Genomic DNA, 19,412 nt, shown 5'->3' on the forward strand with positions numbered 1-19,412 from the left:
AACCCTAGCCCTCTGCACAGTGAAGTGTTAAATTACTGTCCCTTTGTTTTTAGATGGTTTGTTTTCATTGCAAACTCTGATGGGCGGGGACCTTATCTTCACATATCCGTATGTGATTTGTGTATGTGGAAATCATACAGTGGTCAGATACGGCACTGGCTTAGAAGCTGTCTCTGTCTTGGGGCTGTTGTGAAAATTTTGTATCCGCTTTGCAATTATTTTTGAACGACTGCTGCAAAAAGAGAAAAATTTCATCACCAAAATGGCAGTCAGAAAATCTAAATGATCTACTGTGTCTACAAAAGAGACTTTTCTAATATTTTCACAATGGAGAGAAGATAAATAGATTGTGTGCTGCGACCTGTGCTGTTCAACATATTCATAAATTATCTGGAACAGAGCGTGAACAGTGAGGTGGCAAAATTTGCAGACTCTACAAAATTACTCAAAATAGTTAAATCCAAAGCTGACTGCAAAGAGTTACAAAGGGATCTCACAAAACTGGGTGACAAAATGGCAGATGAAATTCAGTGCTGATAAGTGCAAAGTAATACACATTTGAAAAAATAATCTCACCTATACATACAAAATGATGGGTTCTAAATTAGCTGTTACAACTCAAGAAAGAGATTGTGGATAGTTCTCTGAAAATATTTGCTCAATGTCCAGCGGCAGTCAAAAAAGCTAACAGAATGTTAGGAACCATTAGGAAAGGAATACATAAAACAGAAAATATCATCGTGCCATTATATAAACCCATAGTACCCCCACAGCTTGAATAGTGCGTGCAGTTCTGGTTGCCCCATCTTAAAAAATTATATTAGAATCAGAAAAGACACAGAGAGGGCAACAAAAATTATTAAGGGCATGGAACAAATTCAGTATGAGGAGAGATGAAAAAGATTGGGACTGTTCAGCTTAAAAAAGAGATGACTAAAGGGGGATATGATAGAGGTCTATAAAATAATTAATTGTGTGGAGAAAGTGAATAAGTAAGTGTTATTTACCCCTTCACATAACATAAGAACAGGAATCACCCAATTATATCAATAGGCAGTAGATTTAAAACAAACATAAGAAAGTACTTCTTCACACAACGCACCGTCAACCTGTGGAATTCATTTACAGGGGATGTTGTGAAGGCCAAAAATATAACTAGGTTCAAAAGAAAATTAGAGAAGTTCATGGAGGATAGGTCCATCAATGGTTGTTAGCCAAGATAGGGATGCAAACCCATGCTCTGGGTGGCCCTCAAATTGTCAGAAACATCTGGCACTGTCCTTTGTCAGAGACAGGATATTGGGGTAGGTGGACCATTGGTCTGACCCAATATGGTCGTTCTTATGTTCCCTTGGGATTTTTCTCCTGTCCTTGGCTCCTGGAGCTCAACAACACACCTCTCCCATTGCAAAAAAAACATGCAGGAACAGTGTAGACTAGTTTATAATTAGGGTTACCATTCGTCCGGATTTACCCGGACATGTCCTCCTTTTTGTACTAAAAATAGCATCGGGGGGGAATTTGTAAAGCACTCACAATGTCCGGGATTTCCCCCTTCCCCCGGCAGAGCAGACCGAGCGGCTGGGAGGGCTGCAGGAAAGTCCCGGGCTGGACTCCAGAGCAGCTGTAGAGGAGCCGGATCCGCCCTGCAGTCTGAGCAAATGTATCAGCACAAAGTGCAGCCCTCCCCTTTTGCAACTGGGAGCGGTTTCTGCCATGCAACGTAGCAAAACGGGAGCGAGAGCACTTTGTGCTGATACAAGGGCAGCTCTCCCCTGCAGCCCGGTCCGGGCCAGGGACCGGGTTTTGTTGTGCAGGGCCAGGGACCGGGTTTTGTTGTGCTGGGGAGCTCAGCCACGTGTCCGGCTCGCACAGAGCCCAACACCCTGTTCTGAGCAGCAGGGTAAGGGGGCCAGGGGGCAGGAAGGTTCTGGAGGTGGCAGTCAAGAAACGGGGGGGGCTTTTTGGGGGGAGTGGAGAAAGTTTTGGGCAGTCAGGGTACAGGTAGGGGGTAGGGTCCTGGGGGGCAGTTGGGGGGGTCTTAGGAGGGGGCAGTTAGGGGACAAGGAACAGGGAGTCTTAGGTAGGGGGTGGGGTTTTGGAGGGCAGTTAGGAGCAGGGGTCCCAGGAGGGGGCAGTCAGGGGACAAGGAGCGGGGTGGGGGGCTGAGAGTTCTGGGGGGGAGCTGTCAGGGGGCAGGAGTGGGGAGAGGGATCGGAGCAGTCAGGGGACAGGGAGCAGAGGGGTTTAGATGGGTTGGGAGTTCTGGGGGGGGCTGTCAGGGGGTGGGGAGTGGTTGGATGGGGCGTGGGAGTCCCAGGGGTCTGTCTGGGGGTGGGGGTGTGGATAAGGGTTGGGGCAGTCAGGGGACAAGAGGCAGGGAGGCTTAGATAGGGAGTGGAGTCCTGGGGGGCAGTTAGGGGCAGGGGTCCCAGGAGGGGGCAGTCAGGGGACAAGGAACGGGGGGAGGGTTGGGGGTTCTGGGGGGGCGGGAAGTGGGAGGGGCTAGGGCGGGGCTCCTCCCGTCCTCTTTTTTGCTTGCTGAAATATGGTAACCCTATTATAATGTCCTAATTTATTTACAGTTTCTCTTTCCTAGTCTGTTTGAGAGTAAAACTATTTCCTTTCTCTTTTCACATAGTGACTCAAGCTGCTGAATTTTGTATCTAAAGGCTCTTCAGTCAGCTGGCATGTTGCTGAAAAAGTATAATCTGGTTAGGCAGTTCTGTTTTTGTTGCTAACCAATAATTTCCTAATGTCTAGAATGTGCACAAGAGCTCTTAATCCTCTCATGAGTATCCCAGTTTGAGCTTCTGCACAGCAGCATATATCTAATTGCAACACTGGCTAAATAACATTTCTAAGTGAGCCTGTAGTAATGGGAGCGCCCATAGCTGTCCTGGATGAGGGCTCTTTGGTATATTCAATAGTAACAGCTTCCCAACAATGGTGCTTCACCGCACGAGGCCTGATTCTGCCAATACGAACTTTCTGATAGTAGTACTTTGCCACCTGGGAATCTTATGGGGGTGAGGAGGTCTGTGCACCAAAAATATTCTCAAGAATGCAATATCAGAATCCTCTTACATAATAATGACTTTGAAGCTGACAGTCTGTGCGGTTTGTTATTAGTATTGTGTTGCTTTAAAAAAAAAAATCCTAATGCAAACCAAAGCCTTTTGAGGAAGATTCCGCATGTTGCAAAGATGCCACCTAGTGGAGTAGGGAATCCAGGGTGATTTGCAACCTCTTATTTCCATTCATATGAGTTGCTTACTGGATATGACAGAGCTAGTTCACTGCTTTGAAGTTTAACCCACACTGAATTAGCGTAATGGTGACTTATCTTGACTTTGAATCAGTCTCTTTTTTAAATCAAATTAAAGCAATTGTAGCTCAGCAATAGGAAGATGTATCAGGTTTTGTCAGCTACATGGCAGGATTTTTATTATACTGGTTTTTCCGCTTGAGAGAGAGGTTTACGCAGATCCTTTAGGGAAAACAAATGTACACTAAAGCTAATCACATCAACCTAACTAAAATGGGAAGGAGAGTTTTGTCTCATGTATCCAGCACTGTCAATAAAATCTCAGACTTCCTCCTACTCTGTGCTGCATCAGTTGACTAATTTTGCTGTCTTTACCACATATTGAATAGTAGTGCGCTTTTCCTTGTTTTGATTGCCAGTTGAAAAGGACCGTCCTCAATGGGAAACAATTCCATGTAATTGTGTCTGTTTCAAACTACATCATACACACTGTAACAAACTTTTATTGTGTCTGTCACTGTAAAAAGGAAAGTCTCAAAGTCTTCAAGAAAAATTTTGCACACCACTCTTTGGCACACTCAGAGTGTAGATATTTGAAAAGGTGACCAAGAAAATGGTTTTGTATCATGTATGTTCTCTCTCAAGGATGCCAGATCTTAAATTTGCTGATGTTATATGTAAACAATTTTTTTCTATCTACCCTACTCAACTTAGAGTGATAGTTCTTTTCTTCTCATGTGACAGCATAAGTAATAACTCTACCAACTAAATTATGTCTTAAGTGATGCCTCTGCAACCCATTTTTCCTGGTCCATCTGTAACCTAGGAAACAAGTTATCCCTCCACTTATGATTTAGTTAACAATTCTGTTGATGCATAAGCCAGAACACAATCAAGCTTACTCTGCAGTAGCTGTTCTGTCTCTGTGCTACTAAAAGAAAGTCTTTTGTTAATATAGTGAGCTAAGACACGTGATGTGTCTGAAAACACATCAGGAGCAGATCTGTGGAGCAAGAAAATGTCTAGTACAATTCTAGCCTGAAAACTCTCTCTTTCAATTACTTTGCAAGCTGAAAACAGTTCGGATGTTCATTGGACCCCTCTTCATAATAGCCATCAAATTGGCTCACCTATTGTAAAAATCCTTTTCCAGTACCACCATTTGGCGAATGGAGAAACTATATTGCAAATATAGAATTTAACTCCCTGGACTGTAGGTTGGTTTAGTCTAAAGCTCCTTGTTCAGAGTTCTTAGTCATGCTGATCAAATAATCAGCTCCCTTGTAGAACGATTGGGGTCTTTGGATAGGACATCCTGTCTGAATCCAGACCTAACTATTTGAGTCAATAAAGTAATATAAGCAGAAATCCAGTGCAATATATGCTGTTGCTTTGTCACTTGTAATTATGTACACCCACCATTAGCTAGTTATAAATATTTACTAGGGCTGTCAAGCAATTAAAACAATTAATGATGATTAATCATGCAATTAAATAGAATACCATTTATTTAAACATTTTTACATGTTTTCTACATTTTCAAATATATTGATTTTGATTACAACACAGAATACAAAGTGTACAGTGCTCACTTTATATTTTTTTGATTACAAGTATTTGCACTGTAAAAAACCCCAAAAGAAAGTATTTTTCACTTCACCTAATACAAGTATTGTAGTGCAATCTCTTTATCATGAAAGTTGAACTTACAAATGTAGAATTATGTACAAAAAAAATTTCATTCAAAAATAAAGCAGCGTAAAATTTTAGAGCCTACAAATCCACTCAGTCCTACTTCTTGTTCAGCCAGTCCCTCAGACAAACAAGTTTGTTTACATTTGCAGGAGATAATGCTGCCTGCTTCTTGTTTAAAATGTCACCTGAAAGTGAGAACAGGCATTCTCATGGCACTATTGTAGCTGGCGTCACAAGATATTTACGTGCCAGATATCCCTTCATGCTTCAACCACCCTTCCAGGGGACATGTGTCCAGGCTGATGACGGGTTCGGCTAGATAACAATCCATTACAGCGGGGACCAATGCATCTTAATTTTCATTATCTGAGTCAGATGCCACCAGGAGAAGGTTGATTTTCTTTTTGGTGGTTCGGGTTCTGTGATTTCCACATTGGAGCATTGCTCTTTTAAGACTTCTGAAAGCATGTTTCACACTTCATCCCTGTCACATTTTGGAAGGCACTTCAGATTCTTAAACCCTGGGTTGAGCACTGTAGCTATCTTTACAAATCTCACATTAGTACCTTCTTTGCATTTTGTCAAATCTGCAGCGAATGTGTTCTTAAAATGAACAACATGTGTTGGTCATCATCTGAAACTGCTATAACATGAAATATATAGAAGACTGTGGATAAAACAACAGGGAACATTGAACTTCTTGGGGGAGAATTGCATCACTTGTTTAAAAAAAAAAAAAAGCATCATCAACATGGAAGCATGTCCTCTGGAATGGTGGCCAAAGCATGAAGGGGCATACAAATGTTTAGTATATCTGGCATGTAAATACCTTGCAATGCTAGCTACAAAAGTGCCACCATGCAAATGCCTGTTCTCACTGTTTGGTGACATGGTAAATAAGTAGAAGATAACATTATCTCCTGTACATTTAAACAAACTTGTTTCTCTTAGTGATTGGCTGTAAAAGAAGTAGGACTGAGTGGACTTGTAGGCTTTGAAGTTTTACATTGTTTTGTTTTTGAATGAAGTTGTGACAAACAAAAAAAAAAATCTATATTTGTAAGTTGCACTTTCACAACAAAGATTGCTCTACAGTATTGTATGAGGTGAATTCAAAACTGCTATTTCTTTTGTTTCATTGTTACAGTGCAAATATTTGTAATAAAAATGTACAGTGATTTCAATTAGAATACAATATATATGAAAGTAGAAAAACCACCAAAATATTCAATAGGTATTCTACTGTTTAACAGAGTGATTAATTTTTAAGTTGTGAGTTAACTGCAATTAATCAACAGCCCAAATATTTACTTTAATCTTCTACATTAGTCAACTAGAACTAATACTCTTAAAACATTTATTCCTGATTAAGTCTCCATGTAGTCTGTGGCTATAGAATCCATCCCATCCCAGGGCAGCAGAATTTATGTTCTTGAAAATTATGTCTAACTTTAGTGGTTGTAAGGGCAACCCTTCAGGAACTGACTAATCTGTGCTGTATTTTCAGTCTACCACTCATGTCTCCCCAGGTGGCAAATACCCCCCCGTCTTCCTAATTGCCAAAACCTGGAGCTTTCCATTGTCAATTTTTTTTTTAAGCCACACAATGCAATGGTGTTTTCTGTATAAAAAATTCAATATGGTAATTCTACTCCTGCAGTAGAATACCACTAAACTGGTATTATAAATTTTTACTGGACTAAGTGCATTGATTTGAACATGAAAGTGTTGTGATCCTCCTTTTAAAAATTTGCATTTAGGGATGCTGCAGAAACCCTGCAGTCCTTAAAGGTTAACTAAAGCTTTGATCTTTACCACAGCTATTTTTGTTTCCAGTATTCAAATGAGATTTCAGAGTCCTGAATAGCTGTTAACACTACCTGCAACAAGTCCTGCCATAGACTTATTAGCTGAATAAGTTACTTGACATCACAATTGTTGAGTGTGTCAGAAGAGGAAAGAGTTCATTCTTAAGCCTATTTTTAATAGGCAATTAAAACTAGAGTAAAGGAGCTTAAGTATTATAGCATCAATGTTGTAGGAGGGCCACATGTTCCTGAAGAGTGCAAGCTGTAGTAGTAAGATATTGAAACTAACAGCCAAAACTCAAAGCTATAATATTTAAACTATATTCATGTCTAAGAATACCCGAAAGATGAATCACCTGCTGTCACTATCACATGATGCAAGCTCACTTATTTCTGTTGATCAAGTCAAAGGGGAGGTTTGTCATCTGAGGGAAGGGTATGCGTGGGGGGGGGATCCTCATGTGCTGAGTTTGTTTAAATAAAAGAGCCTCTGCTGCTTTTGATGAGAATGTAGATGAAGTAATTTATTGGACCAAATTCTACTGGCTAAAGAGATTGATATCTTGGGATCAACACAGCAAGTCAAAAGTAGTTAGTTCATTTGGATTCTATTCCTCATTATCTCAACTGGAAGGGTGCAATTGGGAGCCTTCATGAATAGGCTATTGAGTCAAAATCTTAGGAGAATGATATCCTAGGTTACCTGTATGAAGGTATACTAATCCAGACATGGATCTTCATCACTATAAGGACAGCTAGTAAGTAAAAGTGGAATCTAGTCCACTTCCTTCCATGTCAGTAGTTTAATCAAGACACTAAGTCTTTAGTGATGTCTACAATATTCTATTTAGACTATTGAGTAGCCAAAAAGAAGATGACTTTAGTCTACCACTCTTGCATACAATTAAGTAGTTTTGTTCCTTTCAGGTCATTGTTCAACCTCCTTTGAGGAGTGCTAGTACTTCTAGAGACTTAACTGAAATGGCTGCCTCAACAACATGAGCTATTGTCTGGACCCTCTGCACTGCCACAGGTTGTATAAGGCCATAGAAATTAGATGTTCCCAATATCATAACTGGTGATTTGATATTATCTTGACCTTTTGAATTCATAGAAGACTTCTAGAGGGCTGTGGGGATGCTGGCATAGTTCTGAGGGTTAGATGGGGCTTGAGTTACCTGACAGTCTCCCTTTCTTACACCCCCAAATGACAGCAGTAGAAGTCAGACAGGATTGTTTTCCAGTGTTTATTAACAAGAGCAGAACTGCAACACTAGTGCAAGCAGTTACATCTTCTCCTGATCAGAATACATATTGAGCAAGTACACCACCAAAAAAAATAGACATGCCTGATCAAGAGATGCTTAGTGTTGACCTACAGATATCATGTAGAAACCCATGTTCATAAAGAAATAAGTTCCATGGAGGTCTGCTCTGTACAGATGTGTTTTTCAAGGGTCAGTCAAGGCTGGACTAAGTCAAGCTCTCTTGTAAACCTGTTTGCATACTTGGTCCTCACAGCGGAGCTCCTAACAAGAAGGGAGAACAAATATGTTATTTAACTTTTAAAGCAACAGTCAACCTGACAGTTAGGTACTTGTGAAGTTGAATTGGCTTACAGCAAGTCCTTTACAATGGTGAGCATCTTGTAGATCTTGTGCCCTTGCTGCCAGTCTGCAACTAGTACCCACACAAGTTGGGCCTTACAGTGTGCTCTATGGTGGGTTGTGGCAAGCGGGATTCCAGAACAAGAGCACACCAGCTACTTTTGAATTGCAGTGCAAGTGCAAGATGCCCCACATGTAGCTATTCATGCTCAGTGCTAGTCATCCCCACTTCATTCTGCCCCTTCACATGGAAGACAGAGGGGGGCCATGTTGTTACTTCCAGGAGCAACCCCCATCCCTGCTCCCCAGCTGGAGCAGGATAAGCCCTAGACCCTGCTCAGTGGGAGCTTGAGGGCCAGATTAAAATGGCTGGCAGGCCAGATGTGGGCTGTAGTTTTCTCCACTCCTGTACTAGGGCAAGCCCCCCCCCCCCATGCATTTATGCTGCAGCTGCCTGGGGCTCTAGGGGTGTTACCCACTACAAATAAGACTAGAAATGGACTTTAAACAGGAGTGAAAGTGACACAGTCTAGTCATTTTCATAGTATTGCCAACCAAGTTTAAAAAAAATTAAACAGCCTCACCAAAAATCATGATTGGCTTTAAGAAAAATGTAAAATAGATGTATTTATATTCTGTTTTGAGCCTTTATACTGGGGTCACATTTTGAAGCTGTCTCCCACAGCCACAAGAGCTAGAAACTTAGCTTCTTAAAGAATGAAGGATGAAGTCATCATAGCCACTTGACCCCAGGAGCTGGAGCTTTAAGGATAATAATCATGAGATTTGGCAACACTGCCTTCTGTGTAAGGCCCTTCTGGAAAGTAACTAGCCTCTAAACACTACAGTTCTTCAGTTGCAGTTTTCACAGGAAAATATTTAAAACCAAACACCAAGAATACTCCACATTTTAAGTTGAGGGGGGAAAAAAATTGAGACTTGGTCTCAGGGCCACTGCACACAGGAAAGGAAGACAGCACAGGAGCTCTTGACAGCTCTTCCTCTTGAAAGAGTTGGAGGTCAAGTCTTCTAGCCAAATCAAATAAACTATTGCCATCAGTGCCTCCACTCAGATATTAATGTGACAGTGAATGTCAGGTCAACAACTATACACTTCATACTTAAATATCTGAGCCATCTTATCCAGAGTTACACATCATGTGTATTGGCTCAGGGACAACATTTTCCCTGCTAGGTGCCTTTGAAAATCTGGCCTTTAGTCTGTGTCCTAGGGTGACCAGACAATGAGTCTGAAAAATTGGGACAGGCTGGAGGTTAATAGGCACCTATATAAGACAAAGCCCCAAATATTAGGATGGGGCCTATAAAAATTGGGGCACCTGGACACTCTAGTGTGTTTCTCAGTGCTTCATCTGTACGATGGGAATAACAGCACTGCTTTACCTGACTGCAGGGCTGTGATATGAGCTACTCCAATACCATGGTGATGGGGCCACATAAGTGCCACAGGCAGAGTGGCAATTTCTCACTATCACTGCTATCCCTTTCCTGGGTTTTGGCCCACTCTTTTCACCTACCCCCCACAGCTCTTTTCTGAATGTAAACTTGGCTCAGAGGGCTTGGCTGTATTTCTTCTGAGTCCCCTGCATTCTCTTCAACACCTGTCTCCCCCCCCCCCCCCCCCACACACAGAGGGATTCCTGTTTTACAGGTTCATCTAATGCAGGGGTGGCCAACCTGTGGCTCTTCAGATGTTAATATGCGGCTCCTTATATAGGCACTGACTGAGGCTGGAGCTACAGGTGCCAGCTTTCCAATGTGCCAGGGGTGCTCACTGTTCAAGCCCCCAAGCCTCCTGCATGCCACAAAACAGCTAATCAGGAGGTATGGGGAAGCACTGATTGGCAGGGCTGCTGTCGGTGGGAGACACTAGGATTGGGGGTTACTGATTTATTAGTGTGGCTCTTTGGCAATATACATTGGTAAATTCTCAGGCTAAGGTTGTCTGGCATGAGGTGGCCAATTCTCATCTTGCAGAGGTCACTCGGTCTTTTGGAGGACTGGGGGGGGAAGGAGAAGGAGAGAATACTACCCTGAGAACTAATGGAGCAAGTGAAGAGGGTGGAAGTGTGTGTACACACACCTCTTCCAAGGCTCATGTATCCTTCTTGACTCAATGCTTAAAGCTTTGCTAGTAGCTTTTAACATTTAGTGTTATGTTCTAAGTAGTCTTTTGTCCCTGTTGCAATACCCAGAGATTGGCACTCAAACAATAGGGTGGATAGACAAGAGTCCCAACTCTAGAGGAAGTTCAGGAATGCCAAGCCCAGGTATAAGATTGAGACAGAAAAGTCAGATTTTGATACTGAAATGCTTCCAAGCCATTTCAGAAGTCTACTATCTTTGGGAGAAGAGACTTCTCCTGTAGTAGAGTCCTTGCCTCTGTACTAACCACATGTATGTAGATTCTTCCTTTCCTGGTCATGTTTATGTTAGGCCCTAGCATCCACTGCACAGAGAATTGCATGGGAACATACCAGTTAACCCAAACCAAAGCAGTATAGATCCTGACAGCCATCATGCAGAGCCATGAAGTTAATTCAAAATTGGAATACAACTGAATACCAGATATAGCTGATCTCCTTCAATCCAATGAGTCCAGCCCCTGTTGTTCTTGTCTCCAGTCTGGACACAAACAAGCTTGTCATTGTCCCAGGTAACCACACTCTGCATGTGAGAGACAGACACACACACTTAATTTTAGTCTTACCCTGGTAAGGGAGAGGGGCTACAAGAATGTAGTGTAAGTTGCTCCCCACAGTTAGTGCTTCCACATCATGCTCTGTAGAAAGTGGGCTACCTTAAATCTCACATGTATGCCATGGAGTAAATAAGTAGTCCCTATCCCCACCTCCCAAGAATCTTGAGGGTTCCTTCTTTAAGAGTTTGAGGACAAAATTTAGGTCCCAACACTAACAATTCATCATTGATCAGTTGAAGCAGTTTGGTGGATTTTTGCCTTGTGATTTGAGCAGGTACAGCTTTTTTTTTACCTTGCATTTTCTATGATCTAGGCCTTTATTGTCTTCCTCAAACTCCTCTCCAATTTTGAACTGGACAAAGTAACTTCTGAAAGTGCTGGTGGTTTGGATGGAGAATGAATCACCTTCCTGTTCAATCACCTTCTGTGGCTTCAGCATTTTTGCTATCTTGCGAGTTGCAAAGTCAATACCTTAGGAGAGAGATTTATCATAAATTTTTTTGGTACTTGCCAGCCTACAAGACCCAGGCTACACTGTAATCAGTGCTACCCACCAGAGTGCTTCCCAAAGCCGATCCAGGTTTGGGTGCTGCTAGTGTGGCTCTATGTCAGAGGTACATGAAAGGCCCCCCCCCCCCTCAGGCAGTTTTCTTCAACAATGTTTCTACCTAGTATTTTACTCACAAACATGGGACTGCAACTCCCAAGCTAGGTTGTTGGGATTTGATTAACCTGGTACAGGAGAGAGTTTCTCAACTAGATGGGTCACCTTACACTATTGGCCAGTCATAGTAGTGTGCCAGTGCTGGCACAGGTGTTTACTATATTGACTTCTGCTGTATTATTACAACCTGATGGATGCTACTGCTGTGGTAGAAGTGAAGGTAGAGTTTGGCCTGTACTTAGTTATGCTGACCCAGATAAAGTTGACATCAGATGAGATATGCACATGTGATCAAAAACAAACCACCACAGAATTTGGTCTTAGAGCTTCCTAACTGTGGGGTACAGAGTTCTCCATGTTATTGGTTATTCCTTTGTTACAAGGAACTGTTCACATCAACATGTCCAACAGAGTATGCAACATGTACCCACTGTAGCTTAGCCACCTATTGTCTAGTGTTATTTGCTCCATCAAGGAGCTGTTCAGCCTCACCTGTTCATCTTTGATGATTACCAGCATGGTGTTTTCCCCACACATGTAGTATTTATAATCAGTAGAGGGCAAGGGGCTGTCAAAAGCAGAGTTAGACACTTATGGTTTTGGCAGCCAAACCAAGCCACTTAGCCATTTGGTTGAGTAGTTCAAAGAATAATCTTGCATTTTTAAGGTAAACTGTCCTTGCTCTCTAAACAGAGAGGACACTACTGCTACCCATGCGCCACAAGAATCCTCACATTTCTTCCCCTAAGTAATTTTAACTGTTCACATGTCAGGACCATCACCAGGCTGATTGTTTAAACTCAAGCCATTTCCAGGGACTGTCAATTGCCATGCAACAGCTGATCAGTAGCAAGTCTGCAAGATCAGACTCATTTCATATGGAACATGAGACAACTACTCAGTGGCAATAGTCACTGGCAAGGGCCTGTATCCCGGAGCTGTTAGTTCAGAACACTGCATGCATTAATGTTCAAGTTCACTGGCAATGGAGACAGTCTTTTAGGAGCAGCCATTACATTTAACTCAGCTGCTCCTCAGTCTCTTCAGAGAGACAAGACCAACTCCCATTCATCAAGGGGATTCATCCAAGTTTCTACTCCCCTATTTAGGCAGGGTGAACATTCATTGGCAGGTTTCAGAGTGGTACCAGTGTTAGTCTGTATCAGCAAAACAAGGAGTCCTTGTGGCACCTTTGAGACTAAAATTTATTTGGGCATAAGCTTGTGGGCTAGAACCCACTTCATCAGATGCAAGGAGTGGAAGATACAGGAGCAGGGATAAATACATGAAAAGATGTGAATTGTCTTACCAAGTGTGAGGTCAGTTTAACGAGACAATTTAATTAACAGGAGGATACCAAGGGAGGAAAAATAACTTTTGAAGTGGTAATGAGAGTGGCCCATTTCAGACAGTTGACAGGAAGGTATGAGTCACAGTAGGGGGAAATTAGGTCTAGGTTTTATAATGATCCAACCACTCCCAGTCGTTATTCAGGCCTAATCTGATGGTGTCCAGTTTGCAAATTAATTAGTTGCAAACAATTTGTCTATTGGCAGTTTCCCTGTAGGATAGGAAACAGGATGTCAAAAACAGTATTTAATAGAAAGCATGGTATCCCCACTCTGAGCTACTGAACTTCAATGCAATCTTCTTTGTGCTAGTGACAGACCGAGGCAAGATAGAAAATAAACCTTCTCATTGTATAATTTGTGTCCATCCAGCTTCATTTAAAAAAGGAGATTTAAAAATGTGTTAGACTCCCAGCCATGTGGAGAGGCAAGCAATAAGATACTTTTCAGTCTTCCTATGGTCATATTTTTGAGCTAGTAGACTCCAGTATATGCTTTTATGCAGCAGAGGCTGAAAAGTCTCAGCCTACTTTGTCTTGTTCCCTGCAACATATGGACTTGCATGTGCAATGATTAAGACTTGGAGATAAGGACTGGTCTTCATTAAAGAGTATATTAGTCCTCAGAGGGGATTTAAGAACATTATCCTCAGACCAAGGAGGTGGTACTATTACTAGAAGAGGCTCCTTCAATATATTACCAATATTGGATAAAAAAAGTGCTTAATGTTCTAAATGGCTTTGAAATGTCCAAAAAAAACCTACAACACCAAGCAATATATTTAAGTTGAGTGCATAACTGTTGGAAAGAGTCAGGGCCATTCACCACACTTAGACACCTTAGGAGCTTACTAAAACAGAGTTTCCCAGTTTTGTAGGCTGTGCCTTTAGAACCTGTGATACTTGCTGTTACACTACAAAAATATTACAGCACTGAGGCCCTTTCTAGTTCCTCTCCCACATTCTCCTCATTATTGCATATAATTGGTCTGACCCCATTCTTACCAGCAGTTCAGATGCTAGTTTCAGAAGTTAAAAAGGTTGAGAACCTCTACTCTAGGTTCTTTCTGAGGCCCTCCCCCCAGCATGCTATAAAAACTCCATGACCCACCTGTGCCATAATTGCATTTCTGCATATAAAAAGCCAGGGCCAGCATTAGGGGGTAGCAAGTCAGGCAATTTCCTGGGACCCCATGCCACAGGGGCCCCTACAAAGCTACATTGCTCAGGCTTCAGTGTCAGCCCTGGATAGCAGGGCTTAGGGCTTCAGCCCCATGCAGTGGGGCTTCAGCTTTCTACCCTGGGCCTCAGCAAACCTAATGCTGGCCCTGCTTGGAGGCCCCCCTGAAACCTGCTCACATCTCCACCAGTTGAGAATCACTGACCTAAAGCATGGCAGAGAAACAACTACTAAAGAGGATATGCTCATCATCCTATTTGGGGTCACCACAGGGAAAGTGTTTTGCAGCAGTCATCTGCTAGACACCGCTCTTGCTGTATTAGAGGACTGGCATTTAAATAGTCAGATGTTTAGCAACAGGGAAGGTCAAGGACATAGTCACTGACAGAGAAAGAGAGTGTACCTCATAGCTTCCTTGTAGCCCTAGTAAGGATGTTACCTGGATGTAGAACATCTTATTGTGGGGAGCGCTTCTGAAAAAAAGCCTTATTCTTGCAGATAAGGCAAGTGTATATTCAAAAGGAGTGACAATAGTGAGGGGACACAGCTGAAGAAATCACTCCCTCACACTAGCAGGGGTCTACACACACGTACAGCAGTACTGCTAATTCCCCATGAGAAAGGCACCAACCAAGGACAGATATCAAACTTCACTACAGGGAGCAAGGACTCCTGAAAGTAACAGCATACTAGTGATTAGTTACATTGTACCCCACACCATACACTGATCAGACAGGCAAGTGAGGGAATAGTCCTTTTCTTACCTATGGGAAAGAAAGGGGAAATCAGGTCCTCCTGTAAGGAGACAATAATTGCCCCCTCCCCCCACCCAGAGAAGGAAAACTTCAACCACCCCTAGATTTTAGCAGAGTTCAAACCCCTAGGCATAGAATTCTATAATTTTCACCTACCCAAAGCCAGCATGTAACCTTCAAAGTTGTCACTGCTCATGAGGTTCCAGGTGCCACTGAAATCCACTGGCATGGCTAGGCTGTTCGAGCAAGAGCCCCAAAGGGAAGTACACACTGACCAGACAGAAAGGACTGAGAGGGTATCTACCAGCTAGGCCCTATATGAGGGGAATTGTGGGAGGGGTTACAGCTGACAGCCTTGCTCGTGGGAAGGTGCCACTGGCCAACCAAGAAGTGGAAGAGGGGGTGGAAGTACAATTAGCTTCAGCTGGGATTGGAGGGGAAAGGTCACACTGTCTGAAATCTTTGTGTGGAGCAAATGTTACTGGCCCATGAGTCACAGTGGGGAAACGAGTGAATAGTTTAACCTCTTCATGGTCACTCCCTGCCCCCATCAGTTTAACAAGGGAATCAGGGACAGATTTCGTAGTTAGTAAGTGAGGGCCAATGCAGGTGCATCAGACCCAGGCTCCTAGATTGGAAACCTGCATGAGTCTGGGGAAAGTTAATCTCCTTATTATAAATATGATGTGTGCTAACAGAGGCACAAAGGACTGATCCTTATGCTGTGCATGACCTTCTACTGGGGAGAAAGGTGACCTCCATGCCACAATATTAGAAACTACAGTGCACATTCCTCTTGTTTCTGAATTATGACAGAAGAATTATATTAATTCCTTTTGTGGATGTCTGGATGGGAATAGAAGGCAGTATTGTGTAGTGGTTAGAGCAAAAAAACCTGAAATCTGATTCTGATTCTTGGCTCTACAGTGAATGACCTTGATCATGTAACCTCTGTGTTTCTTAGTTTCCTCTTCTGTGTTCTGAGGTCTTTTTATGCTGTGAATTATGTCCAAGACAACCTGGAATCCAGCTGTGTTGCCAGAGTGCACAGTGATTGCAGTAGTTTTGATCGCCATTTTTCTTGCTCAAATCCTTTCCCTGTCCTCAGTCTGGGAACATTGTCAGATGGGGAGTGGGTCTAGTAGTCAGAGCAAGAGACTGGGAGTCGAGAGACCTAGATTTAATTCACAACTCTGTCACTGAATTTCTTTGTAACTGTGCCTCAGTTTCCCCATATGTGAAATGTGAATAGTAATGTCCATATTTGAAAAACACTTTTAAACCCTCAGAAATAATAACAATAATTAATAATAAAAGTATAAAGTGCTGTCTTCTATATAGATAAAAGACATGACCTGCTAGTTCTTTAATACACACAAAGCCTGATCAAGTAAAGGGAATGCACACGGTAACATGGATATGTTGAACAATTCATCCCTGTGATGCTACATCAAATGCTACATATGGAGGCACAGTACATAAGGATCAGAGCAGAGGGTGATTTCAGTAGAGAATTTCCTGTCTTCAAGTGGAGGAAGAGGGGTAGAGTGCAAGGAATCCTTTATCCTTAGATGGTGGGACTTTACCTTTTTCAGTAGCTAAAGTAATCAGTATTCTGCTAAGCAAGTCTTTCTGCATGGAAAGGGGAATGAGAGTCCAGGCATGTAGTAATTGACTGAATTTGGGAGAATAAAGATGACAGAAGCCCTTACCCCTTTTACATGTGGAATTGAGATGATTCCAATATTTTGATTCCTTTATTTTTCTGTTGTGAAGTGACCTTTCTCCATTGTGTATATAAATAAAAGCCAGGAGGCAGTATGGTCTAGCACAGTGTTTCTTTTCAGGTTATCAGCTTCTTATTCAAAGCAAAAAAATGTTCATGACCACCTTAGATTTACTATGAGTATAAAACATATGAATTATAACAATAAGCCTATATTATTTGTGTGTGTTTTGAGACTGCTTGACCTTGAAGAATAGGGCTGTATAGGGAGCAAGATTTTCTTTACTTTAGATTGAAATTTTTATTACAACATCTTGCAACTCCTCCTCCTTCCCCCTGAGGGTCGCAGCCTATTGGTTGAGAAACTCTAGTCTAGTAATCACTAGTGGATTAAGCATGAGGCTAGGAGCTCCAGAGTTCGCCAAAGATGTGTGTATGGGAAAGTCAGATCATTTTAACTGTTCTGCCTCAGTTTCCTCATCTGTAAAATGGGGATAACAATATTTTCCCTATCTCAGAGATGTGTTCTGAGGATTAATTTAGTCACAGGTGTGAGGTATTCAGATGCTATAGTGATGAGCGACACAGAGGAACCTATAAATATCTGAAAGAAGAAAAATGATGTGGCTTTTAAACTTTAACCCAGACTGTGCTGCTGTTGTAGCAAAAAACAATGGTGACATTGACATTTATATTAGTCAGAATGTTGAATGAGGAAACAGTCCCAACTACTATATTTATTTAGCTGCTGCTGAATCAGTGGGTTCAGGTCAGACTGGATTAAGAGCCAGGATTTCACAAACCTGGTTTCAAAACTCTGACCACATTTCTGGTGCTAACAATTGTGCCTACTTGACCCATGTGACCATGGAAGTAGAATACTGGGATGCCAAGCTATTCTTCCTCTTCTGAAAATGGTATTGTTCTCTAGCATATAGTGTAACAGGGAATGACCCAGACAAACATTTTGTAGTTTATAAAATAGCATTTCCCCCAGTCAAAGAGTTAAAATCTGCATATAATTTATTAAGTGGTTAATGTAGGAACCAAAAAGGGCTCTGTTCTTGCTTCTTAGAAAGATAAATGTTGCACAGATGAAAGGGTTATTTTGGCATAATCCTTCCAGGCATCTCTCCCACAGTAAGGAGGGTTCAGCTGGGTCACTGCTTGGAAGGGCATAAGGCCCAGATCCTCGCAGGTATTTAGTCTCCTAGCCTCCATGGAAATCAATGGAAGTTAGGAGCCTAAATACCTTCAAGGATCTGGGCCTAAAATGTTATGGTGATGGGTGCTGCATAAGAACATAGACAGATAGGAAACTTCCAGAGAAAACTTACATAGTGTAGAAAGTTATGCTAATAGTTCAGTAGGTGGAGCTCTTCCCTTTAAATCAGTACCAAACTATAAGCCTACGTATAGAGGCTATACTGCTTGAATTGCCAGCTTTAAGATGAGACATAAAAAAGTATCCTTTACAATTGAGCTCATTTTGTAAGCATAGCCCAGAGTGCTGGCCAAATTCCAATATGAGTAATTTAATTCTGCCCCATAAATTCCTCTGTAGTTTCAAAGTTCTGTACTGTTGTGTAGTGTTGCTGTGCACAGGTAGGCAGCTGTTACATTCCACCATGGAGATGGTAGCATCTCAGTATTAGATAAAGTGATTCCAAGCAGACATATTGTTTGTAAAATATTTTAAGCTTCTTCTGGATGGATGAAATGTGTAGAATAAACATAATATTCTCATAATACAGTACAGCTGAGCACAATGAATAATTTATCTGACAAATTTAGCCTTTTTATCCCACTTGCAGCACATCTGTGAACAGATTATAATTCCTGTAATGTATTTATTATTTGAATTTATTCAGTGAACTGGATTATTTGTGTGAATACTAGATTTTCAATATTTCTGGGGTCATTTAGGGCTGGTCAGCATTTGAAAATTTTACTGATATAACTTTTTAGGTTGGGGTGTGATATTTTTATTAAAATTGTTATACTTGTATAACTCCCTGTGGACACAGAATTATGTATAAAAGTGACTTATACTGGAGGAGTAGTTATTGCCCTGCCTGTACAGGAATAGCAAAATAGCTCTCAATTTGGCAACTCCTCGGAAAGATGACATCTTTAACAGTTCAACACAACAGTGTCACATTTTGTCTGATATGTTTTAATGTGGGATCATTTTGCCCAGAGGCAAGAACGCAACCCACTGACCCATACTCATTAGCTACATCTCTGTTATTGTGGGGAAGGTAGCTATTCCAAAAAGTCCTCATAGCTAGGAAATTAATTATAAAAATGCCACATCCTAGTCTCACTGAAGTCAACAGGAGTTTTGCCATTGATTTTATTAGGACCAAGATTGGGAAATCAAAGTAGAAATTGATGCTGTGTTGGTTTGTGGGTTCTAGTGGTACAATAGAAAGGAATGATCAGTATTCACAACAGAACTATGATTCCAGTCCAGCAAGCTGCTCTGTATAGGCAGACTGTTTCACCCATGCAGAATCCCATTGCTATTGGTGATACTCTGTGCTGGGTTAAGGATTGTCCCTGTGGAAAAGCTTCTAAGATTTAGGCTATCAGACTTTGATTAATTTTATAAATGCTAAACAAATTAACACACTTGC

At 41.8% G+C, this 19,412-nt stretch overlaps 1 protein-coding gene across 1 annotated transcript; it reads right to left on the reverse strand.

Annotated features, from left to right (window-relative positions):
• Positions 1-8,004: 8,004 nt before the first annotated feature.
• On the reverse strand, positions 8,005-15,415 carry RBP7 (retinol binding protein 7). Its single transcript, XM_054009311.1, has 4 exons — positions 15,204-15,415; positions 11,393-11,571; positions 10,965-11,066; positions 8,005-8,300 (listed from the first exon to the last, which is right to left on the reverse strand). Exons 1-4 carry the CDS (start codon positions 15,274-15,276, stop codon positions 8,250-8,252), a joined length of 405 nt encoding a protein of 134 aa, XP_053865286.1. The 5' UTR covers positions 15,277-15,415; the 3' UTR covers positions 8,005-8,249.
• Between the last annotated feature and the right edge of the window lie 3,997 nt (positions 15,416-19,412).

This window comes from Malaclemys terrapin, chromosome 19 (assembly GCF_027887155.1).
Source record: "Malaclemys terrapin pileata isolate rMalTer1 chromosome 19, rMalTer1.hap1, whole genome shotgun sequence".
Lineage (NCBI taxonomy): Eukaryota > Metazoa > Chordata > Testudines > Emydidae > Malaclemys > Malaclemys terrapin.

Coding starts and splice junctions, on each gene's coding strand:
- RBP7 (XM_054009311.1), bottom strand. CDS start 15,276: ATGCCAGTGGATTTCAGTGGCACCTGGAACCTCATGAGCAGTGACAAC. Junction 11,572..15,203: donor AGGTTACATGCTGGCTTTGG/GTAGGTGAAAAT, acceptor CTCTCTCCTAAG/GTATTGACTTTGCAACTCGC. Junction 11,067..11,392: donor TAGATCATAGAAAATGCAAG/GTAAAAAAAAAG, acceptor TCTCACATGCAG/AGTGTGGTTACCTGGGACAA.